General features: G+C 35.6%; 2 protein-coding genes across 10 annotated transcripts in view; both read right to left on the reverse strand.

Annotated features, from left to right (window-relative positions):
* The window catches only part of LOC103999970 (CLP protease regulatory subunit CLPX1, mitochondrial), a 64574-nt gene that overhangs the window by 12554 nt on the left and 38509 nt on the right, over positions 1–13511 (reverse strand). Inside the window, exons 1-5 of one of the 9 annotated variants that reach the window (XM_065085985.1) lie at positions 3024–3222; positions 2858–2933; positions 1955–2085; positions 1752–1846; positions 622–708 (exon numbers count right to left, since the gene is read on the reverse strand). The gene's annotated coding sequence lies outside the window, so the exon portion shown is untranslated. Of the gene's footprint in view, positions 1–621; positions 1921–1948; positions 2086–2857; positions 2934–3023; positions 3223–13511 lie in introns of those variants that run through there. The other 8 variants (XM_065085984.1, XM_065085983.1, XM_065085981.1 and 5 more) reach the window with 8 other exon arrangements.
* LOC135594906 (PHD finger protein ALFIN-LIKE 6-like) lies at positions 3725–6906 on the reverse strand. The gene is made up of 5 exons (XM_065085413.1): positions 6641–6906; positions 6488–6520; positions 5833–6058; positions 4251–4368; positions 3725–4152 (listed from the first exon to the last, which is right to left on the reverse strand). The coding sequence occupies exons 1-5, from the start codon at positions 6738–6740 to the stop codon at positions 3874–3876; spliced, it is 756 nt and encodes a 251-aa protein (XP_064941485.1). The 5' UTR covers positions 6741–6906; the 3' UTR covers positions 3725–3873.

Here is a 13511-nt window from a genome sequence, read left to right on the forward strand (position 1 = left end):
AATATCATTATGAAGGATAATCAATGAATGCTGTCAACAAATAGATACTGCCATAATCTGCTTCATGTAACATATGTTATCCAGCTCCATCTCTTATATGTGTGCTAGCCTCTTTGAGTCCTTCATTACATACTTAAACTAAAGAAACCATAAGAGTAATCTGGCATAGTGTCATGATGGAAAGTCCTCAATAGAACCTTGAAAGAAAATACATGTTTCTTGGCAAATATTGACATATTATTGTTATTAGGAGCAAAAAATGGAAATCGTTCAACATACATAATACTTACCAAACAACTCTAGATATTATCATATTTTATATTGTGAAGTATTTTTCAACTCAGTCAATAGTCTGGAGATGTTCAACAATGTAATGCAGAAATATTAAAGGTTAACATCATTGTGAAAATCAAATTCCAGCATTAAAAAAATATTTTCTTGTTAGTGCAAGCACATGAATTGTAGGCATGTTGCAATAAGGCATCCCTACAAGAATGTTTATGAAGACATTTATTCATTAATATCTCACAGATGCCACATCTTTTCATGGAAAAAAGTTTTACCCAAACAACCTTGTCTACTTCAACTCACAAAATGGTATTTGGAGTATCAAGAATTTACCTTGGATGTCCTCAGCTCATTTACTGCCACTCTAAGAGAATCATCTGATAGTATCAACCTTGACAAAGCACCGGTGCTTAGCTTGTACTACATGATTAAGAAGGCACTGAGGCTGTGTACAAGTTTAAGTTTGATGCTCTTACTGCTATGTTAAAGAACAAATCAATGTTTAGATCATTCAGATACAGCAAATTTGTGCCACCTAGAGCTACCTGCTAGCTGGCCCAGAAACCTAATGATAATGCCACACGAGTTAAAAAATATGATAAGGATCAAACAGGCTATGGCCTGAATGTTCCTCTGAGTGAAATTTCATTGGACAAACTCAGACCTAGGCGGAAGCAAAACAAGAAAACGATTTCAAAATAATTTACCCTACTGGTCATCTCTCATTTGCATTCAAATTATTCTAACAAAGGAAATGGTTTCTGACCACTCAGTACCACAATAGGAGGATGTCACAGAGAAAAGTAAGTGAAGAATTAGTATGGTGGAAGAAATGATGTGATAGAATCCGATTGTTTCATCACTCACCGCTGGCATGCTGATGATTGTTTGAGGTGATGGCGATGAGATTTGAAATAGGTAAACAAATGATCAAGTTCCCCAAATCTCTCGTGTAAAGGGAGAAAGAATATGATCAAAGAGCTATTTTATCTAGTTTTTGTTCAGGAATCCATGTATCATTCCTCCAAAATAACTAAAAATGGAAATAGGTTATTGCTTAATATTGAGTGCAATAAGCAAATTTCAGTTGCAAATGTTTGCCTACGAACAGAGAGATGAAGATCTCTTTATTAAGATAAAACAAAACAGAACAATATCATAATGAACTATATATATCCAGATTCTTTTGCACAATCAACATAAACACATGGCACCAAGCATTTACTATCATATCATTGATATTGATTAATGAACTCTCAGAAAAGAAAGAAGGCCAAAGAAATAAAAATACTTTAGTTAGATAATTATTCAATTCATTAATCCTACAAGAAACAAGAGAAGAAAAGAGGAATCTTGATCAAGTTGAAGTACTAAGGTTTCACATTTGCAGTATGGTCCTTAGCATAATCCATGGTATGTTTCACAAAGTATTAAAAATTCTATAGGCAGATATACATGGATACAAAAAGGAGCCATAAGCAATGCACCCCAATATTTTTGCTGTTTCTGACACAGAGCCTTCTACAGCAAATATTAGGTCTAACAAAGCCTGCATTCCCTGTCAAAGGAATAGAATTATAAAAAACAAGGATCCCAAAACTTAAATCATGTCAGATATATCCTCATGGGTAACAGATAACATTTGCAAGAAGTGGCTCACATGTACCAAAGCAAATTTAGGATTGTTGGGATCAATCTGAGGACCAACATCTTTACCCCTAATTGTTGACTTGGCAGGTAGCATCTGAAGAAGCTCTGAAGGAGGTGTGTATCCATCCAGGTTTATCACCGTCCTGCCTAGTATGTGTATCTCATAAAACAGATGTGTGCAGTACTTAAAAAAGAAGGGAACATGTCCAAATGAAACAAGATCACTTCAATGGGAAACAATCAAACTGCTGTGAAGCATAATAATTGCAGCATGCAATGTACAAAAAAAAAAAAAAATCAAGGGTGAGATGATGGTGAATGATTACACAGAGATACCATCCATGTTCATTCTAAAGAAGGCAGAGAATTGATAGAAACTTCGACAAAAACAACTTAAGTTGCAGTTTAAACAAAAAACCAAAGCACCGACAGCCAAAGCAGTTAGTGAATCAAAGAATAGAAGGCCTAATGTTCTTAGTCACATATCTATATCCATCAACAATTTTGGGGGAAAAACTATTCTATCAAATCCACAGAAAGCAATAACTTCTGCATTATTAATGTGACTAATGAAATCAAGGAATCTCATGAAGATATGAAATGTAGCCTAGAATGCTACGTATATGAATAATGAATAACAGGTGACCAGTGTTTTGCTACATGAATCTGGGATAACTCGTGAGACAGCTAGTCTTGAGAATAGTATTGTGTCTTAATAAGATGAAAACAGTCTATTTTTAATAATGATGAGAAGTTTCCAGCTACGGGCTGGTATGCTCCTTGAGCAGCCAACTCCATAATTACAGATACACACACAAACTATTAAACCCCAAAAGGCAGACGAATCCATTCATTCGTAGATCGATGCAACATCAATTTCGGCATAAACAAGTTTAACGGAACAGATTCGAAACGTAACCTTCGAGAGCCAACAAAGTCCGCAATCGGGTCAGAGTCATCGCCCAATTCTTGTGCTGCGATCGCTCCTCGACAGCCTGCAAGATTCAAACTTTTACATACCACAACGTTGTGTCTCAGAGAGAGGAATCGAAACAAAAGGTGAGAGCTTTGGATCCATGTCGCACTGCGCCATGAGCTGCTCGCCGGAGAGATGGATGCAGTTAGAAGCGGCGGCGGCAGCGGCGGCGGTGGTGGAGGAGGAGAAGGCTAAGCTTGTGGCGCGGGAGTTGGACAAAAGGAAGACGAGAGGAAGTCTCGAGGGAAGTGAAGGAAGCCCATCTCAATAGCGCTCGAGCCATCGACTGCAATCATAGACGCAACGGAAGGGCAGATACCTAAAAGAGCGCAGCACAAGTCCGTAGCAGTGGCCTCGAAAATTCAACACTAATGTGCATCGAATTTGCAGATTTGCCCCCCTCGGTTTTAATATTACATCTGGTAAGACGGAGTCCTTAGAAATCTCTTAATTATAGTATTGCAAACACACCTCAGTATGAGAATCTATAATTAAAAATGTTTCTATATATATATATATATATATATATATATATATATATATATATAAGTTCGTGGGCTGTCAACCCTGACAAGAAAAACACACAAGATCCTTGGAAAAGAGAGGACCAAGCATTCCATGACTAGGCAGCAAAAAAAGGATGAACAATTCGGATTCAGATGGAGTTGAATTGACCATTATGATTTCATAGTTCCAAACCACTCAATACTAAAAGTGTAGCTGAAATAATGGTGCCTTCCCTACCTCCCAAAGCACTTGGAGCTGAGAAAATTTTCAGATAACTCTGCTATAGTAGAAAGAATGAATAGCTCACGGCAAAGACTAATTCGAGTAGACTCCATAGAGACTGATGAAACTATGTACTTATAAAATGTGACACAACGAGCATAAAAGAAAAAGGGAAAACAAAATGCATCAGCAGATCATTTTAAGCTATCATCTGAAACAACCAGATAATTTTAGGTCCTCGCTCTCTTTTGACGGCAGCATCTTGGGCACCTATACTCCTCGAGTTGTTCATACTGTTCAGGTGTAGTCCTCACACACCGTGAATGATACCATGTCACACACATGTTGCATAATATCCAGTATTCACTAAAAGCAAACCTGTTTCCACATGCACCACAGATGATACTGCTAGTGTCGTCTCCCATTGTGTATAGTTCAACATCATCCTCATCGATCTCTTCCTTTTCTATCAAAGACAAGGGCAACCCCAGATTCTGTCGTCCTGAACCCTGAGAAACGTAAAGCAGGAAAGAGTAAAATTAAAATTGCAAGATATACGAGGAAGAAGGATACATGGGATGTTCTAGCTAATGGTAATTGTACTCACACTTTTGGAGTTCGATTCACCCTCATTGCTCTTACTAAGGGTTATGGGCATCTTCACAGTTCCAAATATAACCTCATATATAGTAGGATTACTATTTATCATATTGAAAAGCCGTGACCTGTATCAGTTGCACCACAAACTCATAGTATGCACTACAAAGCAGTACAGATAGTTTATGATTTATGAGGTATATGATGTCTTGTCACTAAAGTCACTAGATTTACATATGATTTTTATTAACTTAGAGAAAGCTTATGATAAAATTTCTAAAAATTTATTATGATAAATTTTAAAAACAAAAGATGTATCCATTAATTATATTAATGTTATTAAAGATACGTATGATAATGCAACAACTGATAGAATTATAGAGAATGTGTTTAGTGAATTTTCTATTAGCATAGGATTACATCAAGAATGCATATTAAATCCCTACCATTTCACACTGATAATAAATACTTATTAATCACTTATATGATAGACCGTGTATATTATTTGTTGATGATATTATCTTACTTAATGAGAGTCTAAGTGAAATTAATTATAAATTTGAGTTATAGTAACAATCCTTAAAAACTAAAGTTTTTAGATTAAGTATAACTAAAACTAGATATATAAAATATAATTTTAATGATTCTAAAAATAGATAAGAGAATATAGTTAAATTGAATGGACAAAAAATCATTTTAAGTAAAAACCTTAAGCATCTTAGATCAATTATTCAACAAGATGGAGAGATCGATGAAGATATTATTCATAGAGTAAAGACATGATGATTAAAATGACGAGGGGCATTAGGAGTCTTAAGTGAACATCGAATAATTTTGAGATTAAAAGGATAATTTTATAAGAGAATTATGAGACCAATAATGCTTTATGAATATGAGCGTTGGACAGTTAAGAAACAACATATATGAAAAGTTTATATTGTCAAGATGAGAATGTTGAGACGGATATGTAGAGTTACTAAGAAAGATAAAAAAAAAAAATGCTTTTATTCGCGAACAACTAAGTAACATTTCAATAAAAGATAAGATGAAAGAAAATCGTTTAAGAAGATATAAGCATGTGCTTAGAAGATCTTTGGATGCGATAGTCAAGAAAGGTGAAATGATCAATGTTAATGGTACGATAGAGGAAGACATAAAAAGGCTTTAATAAAAACTATAAATAAAGATTTAAGTACTCTGAACTTAATTAAATATAAGACCAATGATGACAAAAAATCCATATAATCGGTCCTAAATAATTAAGCCATATAATTTTGTTGTTGTATGATGTCTCGTCACTAGTTACTGAGATCCATTAAGAATCATCTATATTATGTATTTTCAGTTTTAGCATAAAACAAGGAAAAGGGTACAACCACTCGATTTAGAACACACATGCAGGCACGCGCACGCATGTGTGTTCTAAATCTGCCAGTGATCATAATAGATAAAATGCTGTGATAGAACAGAATAAAAAGAATCTGCCAGTGTTTCTCCAATCCAGGAAAACATCTTAGTGATCAATTGATGCACAAATCTTCAGGCTAGGACAACAAGGTGGTGACTCATAAATCAAATCAAATTTGCCATACCTGGTCTCATCATCAAAGCCAGCACGTGCAGCAATATAGAAGGCATAAGAGTAAATCCATATATCGCTATGGATTGCAATATGAGCAATCCAGTCCTTCAATTTCATCTCATCTTTGGCGAAGTTAACCCCTAAGGATGGTTCAGGAAATTCGTGGGGAACAACAGGAGCTTCCTTTACTTCCCAAGTCTCATTAGGATACCCATAAAGACACATGTAGGGTTTTTCTGCAAAATAATCATATTACCAGGAATCATATTCAGTACTGTTCATGATAAATAATAGATGATTTATTTGGAGGTCATAGGACTTCACTTAGTTTTTGATACTGACAAACAAATCCATTTAAAACTGCAAAAGTTAGAAACACAAATTCACTAGAAAGAAGTTAGAACATCCTTAAATCAAATCAAAATGCTAAGCATTTTCTTCTTAATATTAAACAAGTTCAGGTGTTCAGATGCCTCCACAAAGCGCCTACACTGTTGACTTAAAAAGTTATCCATTTCAACTTAACAGTATCGAGTTTGTGACTAACGAACGTCAATCAACAGCCATAACTCCAAGAACCAATAGAAGATAAGTAGAGGGATATGCACAAGGAGGAAACGTTCTAAGCAAAGAGAAGCAGACATAGAGATGGAGGGCTGACTCACCTGGATCGCACTGCTCATAGAACTTAATAAAATCTGCAACACCACCATCGAGAACAAATCACACGTTAACATAAAAGCAGCAAGAACTGGGAAAGGGATCAAGAACAACAAGGGCTGCTAAAACTTCCAAGAAAGCAGAGAGGAAAGAAAGACCAGTGGTGAGAGCCTTGATCAAGCCGGCTCTTCTGCCCAGGAAGTCCCGGAAAAGCATATCGATTGTCCAAGAAGTGATAGGCCTCCCATTCAGGTCCATCGGCGCGCGCTGCTTTAGACGGTGCGAAGACGATTCAGGGTCCCCAATGGCAGATTCTAGTGGGGAATTCAACTAGAAATGAGGAAGGAGGGTAACTTTCGGCGAGGAAGATTAGGGGTTAAGGATAGGGTTCGACGAGAGAGGAGGAGAAGAAGAGGGAGAAAATGGCGGAGGAATGATCTGAAATGGGTTTTGGTTCCCCGCTCCGGAGTTTGATGAGTTCAGGGTGGGGTTACGTCACCGTGGCGCAACCGTGACATCTACATTTGGACAAATGACGGTTGTGTCCTGGTGAAACTATGACTTCACCAGGTTGATGGGTCGGGCCGCCCAGAAAAGTTTCTCGGGTGGCGTCGGCCATAACCATGGGGCCCCCGAGGTCTCGAGTTCGAAGACACGGTTACTATATAATTAAAGATATGACAATCAATCTCGAGTTTCTGCATGATAAATTCTGATTAAAAAATATTATTTTTAATTTAGATTTATATATATAGGATTGTCTAAGATATTTTTAAAGTGAAAACGTAACGTCATTTGTACGAAAAAGATTTCTCAATCTAATCCCTCCGATTCAAAATTAGTAAATCGAGGTCTCTGTTGTTTCAAAAAAGAGAATCATTTCTCTGTTCAAAATATATTTCCATATAAGGATGAGAATGAAGTTTATGATTGATTCTCTCGTTACAATAAAAATGAAGTTGTAATTATCTTCCTTATCATAATAAATGATAAGGAAGCTTGTGTTTGCTTTCTTTGAATCTTTGTCCATGTAGGCAGATGAGTAGAGGATGACTTAGAACTCATGTGGTGATCAAGTGTTAGCTAATGGTAGATTTCTTATCAATTATCCCCTCTGTAGGCATGCTTTGGGTCTTTTATGAGAAGGGTAATGGGGATATAAACAGGAATAATCTTTGTATATGAACAAATACTAGAAGACCATAATACGCAACAGAATTAAATGGAACCACAATAAAATAGAACACCAAGATATACATGAAAAAACCCTTCAATGTGAAGGGTAAAAATCACGGGGCAAACTAGAGATAATCCACTATGAGAATAATGAATATACAAATCTCAATCTCTTGCCCTAAACCCTAGCAACAATCATAAGAGAATAATTGGGATACAAGGATCACGTCATTGCTTACAATATCTAAAACCTCCCCAAGTAATCACAGCAAGAGTCTACTGTAGATTTGATCTAACCTGAGATGAGAACACTGCTAGATGATTGAGAACAACCTCTCTACGTTGTCCTTATCTTCTTCCCTTTCTTTCTCTTCCTTTTTTGCCTTAATTTTCTCCTTTTCTTTGGAATCCCGTGGCTGTTCTCTTCTCCCACGTTGCTGCCCTATTTATGGCTTTTTCTGCCTCCAAAACGCAACCACCACACCCCCCTAATGTTAATTAGGGTTAGGTTAAGAGGGGTGAGCTGTGGGCTGCCCAAGCCCACTATGGGCTGAATTTGTGGGCTGCCAGCCCAACAAAGGGTTCGAAGTACGTTGTTTAGTTCATAGGAGCGTTTGAGATCTTATCTTGTAGGTTGGGTTTTTCCAACTCAGGTGTCTCGAGCACACCTTGGCATATGCCTCAGTCATGGTGAATTTCATTATATGTGGGTTAGAGTTTTCTGATTCACATATCTTGGGCACATTAGGTTTATGTTTTTGTTATAGCATATTTCTCTTGGTGCATGCCGTATTTCTCGATATACATGTATTATTTCTTAATATACATGTCTTGAGCATATTTCACCTTGTGTCTCTGCCATAGTGAATTTCTCTTGGCACAAGTCGGATTTGTCCTCATGCCTCCATTGTAATAAGATATATCTTGGCACGGGTCGGGCTTCTTGACTCACATGCCTCAAGCATATTTTACACCACACCTCCGCCATGATGGATATACCTTGGCGCGGGTCAGATTTCTTAACTTATATGCCTCGGGCACATTTGGTCATATGCCTTTAGTGTGATGGATGTACCTTGGCATGAGTTGGGTTTCCCAACTCACATGTCTCGGGTACATCTAGCTCTATGCCTTTGTCATAGTGGATTTACCTAGGCGTGGGTGGGGTTTCCCGACTTATACACCTCGAGCACATCTGGCCTTATGCTTCCGCCATGACGAATTTTGGGTCTTTCTATCGTGGTGGATTTAAGTCCTCTCTCCATTGTAGTAGATTTTGAATCTTTTCACTGTGACAGGCTTTAAATTCTCTCTATCGGCGGATTTGAATTACCCTCTCTATCGTGGTAGATTTTGAATCTTCCCACTGTTGCAGGCTTCAAATTCTTCTTCTACCATAGTAGATTTCAAGTCCCCTCTTTGGATCTTCTCACCTTGGTGGGCTTTGAGTTCTTGCTCTATCATGGTAAGTCTTAGACCTTCTCGCCGCGGTAGGCCTCTTAGGAATTGGCCCCGAAGGGACACTTGTCTTGATCACAAGAGGAGAGAGATCGATCTCCTCCTTATAAATCTTCTTCCACCGTAGGTGAAATTCATTCCTCCATTTGAGACTCCAAAGTCCAAAGTCTTCAGAGACTCAGGAGTTCTTAGCCTTGCCCCCAAGGTCTCCTTTAGAGAGTCCCCCCCCCACCTCAGTTCTCTGCAAGGCGAGTCGGTCTTCAAGTCCTTCGTCTTGGCATTAGTTTGCTCTTCTGTCTTATGTCGAGATTTCTCTTCTCTCTTGTACAAGTACTTCTCGATTCTCTAGCCGTTAGTGGGTTAAGGTTTGTGCTCCATTTTTGAACCATCAAAGGGCAAAGGAGGTCAGTCCTCTTTATTAGAAACTCTCCCATGGACCCGATGATTCTTCAAGACTTGGAGTCCATGAGGAGTTCTCATAACTATGATTAAGTGATGAGCACATCTCTCTTGGATTGCTTGTGAATTAGGTATTTTGTCTCGGTTGAGTTTTGTTGAATCTCGAATTTTGATGATGAAATCAAATGATTTACGATCTAATCCATGTGTTGAGAAAAGTGATGTAGGACTAATTACGATCATGAAAAGGTAAAACAATTAAAGAATCAGATGTTGGGCCGAAGTCAAAGATCGGGCATTGGGCTGGAAGAATCGGATAATGCACCGAGAATGAATGAATCGAGCATTACACTGAAGGTTCGAACGATGCACCGAAAGCTCGCCGAGAGTTTGTCGGAAGTTTATCGGAAGTTCGGATGAACAATTGATATACCGGATAACTGAGATTGCTTGTATTGAATTGTTTTAGCCTTAATTATCATAATTAAGTATCAATTTTAATTAGTTTGGGGAGTAACCATACTAACTCAATTAGGGGCCAATTGGGCCTAGTTAGGGTTATTTTAGGCTAAGTGGAAGGCCCATTCAGTGACCCTTAGCTGGCACAAGCGGTGGCACCGCTTGAGGCTCGACCTCCTAAGCTGTCTAGGCGGTGGTATTATCTAAACTGGCGATAGTACCACCTAGATACAGTCTCCCAAACTATGTCAGATGGTGGTACCGTCAAATTGAGTGGTGGTATCGCCCAGTGTTAGTGTTAATGGCGGTGGTACCGCCAGTATCCCGAAAACCAAGAATGAGATACTTTTTTGCTTCATTTTTAAAGTCATTGGGGCCTATAAATACCCTACTCTTCCTTGCATAAAAGAGCACAAAAAGTGAACAAAAGTCTTGAGATTTTGAGTTCTAAAAGTCTTGAAAAAGTACTAAGTATCCTCCCCTTCCTTAAGTTTTGTGATCATTCTAAGAGAGGTGTGAGACTTGTAAATGTTATCTCCTAAACCTGTGAATATGAGAAAGAGTTGTAAGAGGGTAGTTGGTTTTTGTCCATTGAAAGAAGATCATTAGTGAACGTTGATGGCCTCGACGGAAGAGGAATTTGGAGTGGACGTAGGTCACGACGACCGAACCACTATAAACTCGGTTTGCATTTATATTATGCTTTTCATTGCTATTACTCTTTAAGTTAATAACTTAGTTCACTTCAAGCACATTTCCTATATGATTTTTTCATCAAATGGAAGTTTTCCAAAATCGATGATTTTATCAAAAGTACTAATTCATCCCCTCTCTTAGTGCTGAAACGGTCCTAACAATTGGTATCAGAGTTTCATTTCTCTTTATTTGGTTTAACACATAAGAGAGATGGCTTTTATCGATAATCTAGAGGGTCATTCTATCACTCGTCCTCCTATGTTTAATGAGACGAACTACATATATTGGAAAACTTGTACGAGGATTTTTTTGATTTCTATATACTTTGATTTATGGAACATTGTCGAATATGATTTTAAAAAATCCTCTAGGCCAACGAGTGAGTGGAATGATCTAGAGAAAAAAATCATTTTCCTTAAATACGAAAGCTATGAATGCTTTATTTTGTGCTTTAGACAAAAATAAATTTAATCGTGTTTCTATATGTGAAACTGCATATGATATTTGGCACATACTCGAAGTTACACACGAAGGCATATGTAGAGTTAAAGAGTCTAAAATCAATCTTTTATTATATAGTTTTGAATTGTTTCAAATGAAACCAAGCCAAACCATCAGAAACATGTATCCTCGTTTTATGGATATTGTCAATGGTTTAAAAGCTCTTGGTAAAAGTTTTTCTAATATTGAACTTGTTAATAAAATTCTAAGATATCTTTCAAAAAATTAAGATCCAAAAGTAATTGTAAAACAAAAGGCAAAGGACTTGAATTGTTTTCCACTTGAGAAACTCATAGGGTTATTAATAACCTATGAAATGACATGCAAGGCACATGATGAACATGATAAATATGAGAACAACATTCCAAAGAATAAGAAAGATATTTCACTTAGAACTAAAGAAGACCACTCGAGCGAAAGCTCAAATGATGATGAAGACTTGACATGTATAACAAGAAAATTTAAAAAATTCATAAGAAGAAACAAAATAAATCTTCTAAAACAAGATATCAAAAATAAAAGTGAACTAAAAAAAAATACAATCATTTTCTACGAATGCAAGAAGCTGGGTACTTTAAAAGTGAATATCTTTAACCGAAGAAGAGAAGCTACAAAAGAATAAGAAAGCATTCAATGCGACTTAGGATAAATCGAGTGCATCCGAAGATAAAGAGCAAATCAATCGAATCTCATTTATCATATAATGATTTACTTTGCTTTTAATGATTTATATGATGAATGTAAGCTAGTTGGTAAAAAATATAAGTTGTTTAAAAATGATTATACTTGTCTTTTTAGTCAATTTAAAAAATTAAAAAATAAATATGATAATAGTATGTTAACTCCTTGCATTAAGCGTAAAGAGTTAGATTCACTTAAGAAAGAAAATGTAGTATTGCAACAAACTTTAAGAAAATTTAAAATTAAAAATAAATCTTTAATTATGATCCTTACTAATAAATGTCATGTATATAGAAAAGTTGGAATCAGTTTTATGAGTTGCAATACTCAACAAAAACTGACTTTATTTGTTAAAAGACCCACATTACATGTTTCTCGTGAATATATATATATATATATATATTATAAATATGGATATTTTTCTTATAAATGTTTATTTAAAAAATATTGCTCACATAAATTAGTTTGAGTTTCTAAAAGAATCATAAATAACAAAATATCAATAGTCAAGATAGATAGATATATATATAAGGGACCTAAAGTTAAATAGGTACCTAAAAGAAAACTCCATTTCTTGTAGATATGTTTATAATCAAAAGCTAGGAGCAAAAGATGGTACCTTAATAGTAGATGCTCAAGACACATGACCGAAGATCTAATATACTTCTCTAAACTCACTAGCCAAGACGAAGGATATGTCACATTCGGAGACAACAACAAGAGAAAAATTATTGACAAAGGAATCATAGGTTACAAGTCAAATATCTTGATTGAAGATGTGTTATTAGTATATGGTTTAAGACATAATATATTAAGCATTAGTCAATTGTATGATAAAGGATATATTATCAAATTTGAATCTAATACTTGCATAGTAGAAATATCACACAAAATATATCTATAATTTTTTTAAAAAAATAATAATGTATATACTATTGATATTGATGATTTATGTAATGAAACATATTTTTCAGTTTTAAACAATAATGCATGACTTTGGTATAGGAGACTAGGTCATGCTAGCATGAAACTAATCTCACAAATTTTAACTAGAGAACTAGTAAGAGGAATGCCTAGCATCAAATTTGTCAATGATAAAGTTTGTGATACATGGTAACTAGGTAAACAAATAAAAAGTAGCTTTAAATCTAAAAATCAAATAAGCACATCTAGACCACTATAATTAATCTATATGGATTTATTCAGACCAATTGCTATAACAAGTCTAGGAGATAATAAATATACTTTTGTAATAGTTGATAATTATAGTAGATGTATTTGGACATATTTCTTAGCACATAAAAGTGATTGCTTTAAATATTTTTTAAAATTTTGTAAACTAGTTCAAAATAAAAAGGGTTTTATGATTTCTTCTATTCAAAGTGATCATGAAGGTGAATTTCAAAAACATGATTTTCAAAAATTTTATGATTTAAATGAGTATAACCATAATTTTTCTACTATAAGAAATCACAACAAAATGGAGTAGTTAAGAGAAAAAAATAAGAGCTTAAAAGAAATGATAAGAACCATGTTAAACGAACATAGCTTACCTAAATATTTTTGGACTGAAACCGTTAACACGACATGCTATGTCACGAATAGGGTTCTTGTAAGACCATTACTTTCCAAAACTCTCTATGAATTGTGAAATAATAA

Source organism: Musa acuminata, chromosome BXJ1-10, assembly GCF_036884655.1.
Source record: "Musa acuminata AAA Group cultivar baxijiao chromosome BXJ1-10, Cavendish_Baxijiao_AAA, whole genome shotgun sequence".
Lineage (NCBI taxonomy): Eukaryota > Viridiplantae > Streptophyta > Magnoliopsida > Zingiberales > Musaceae > Musa > Musa acuminata.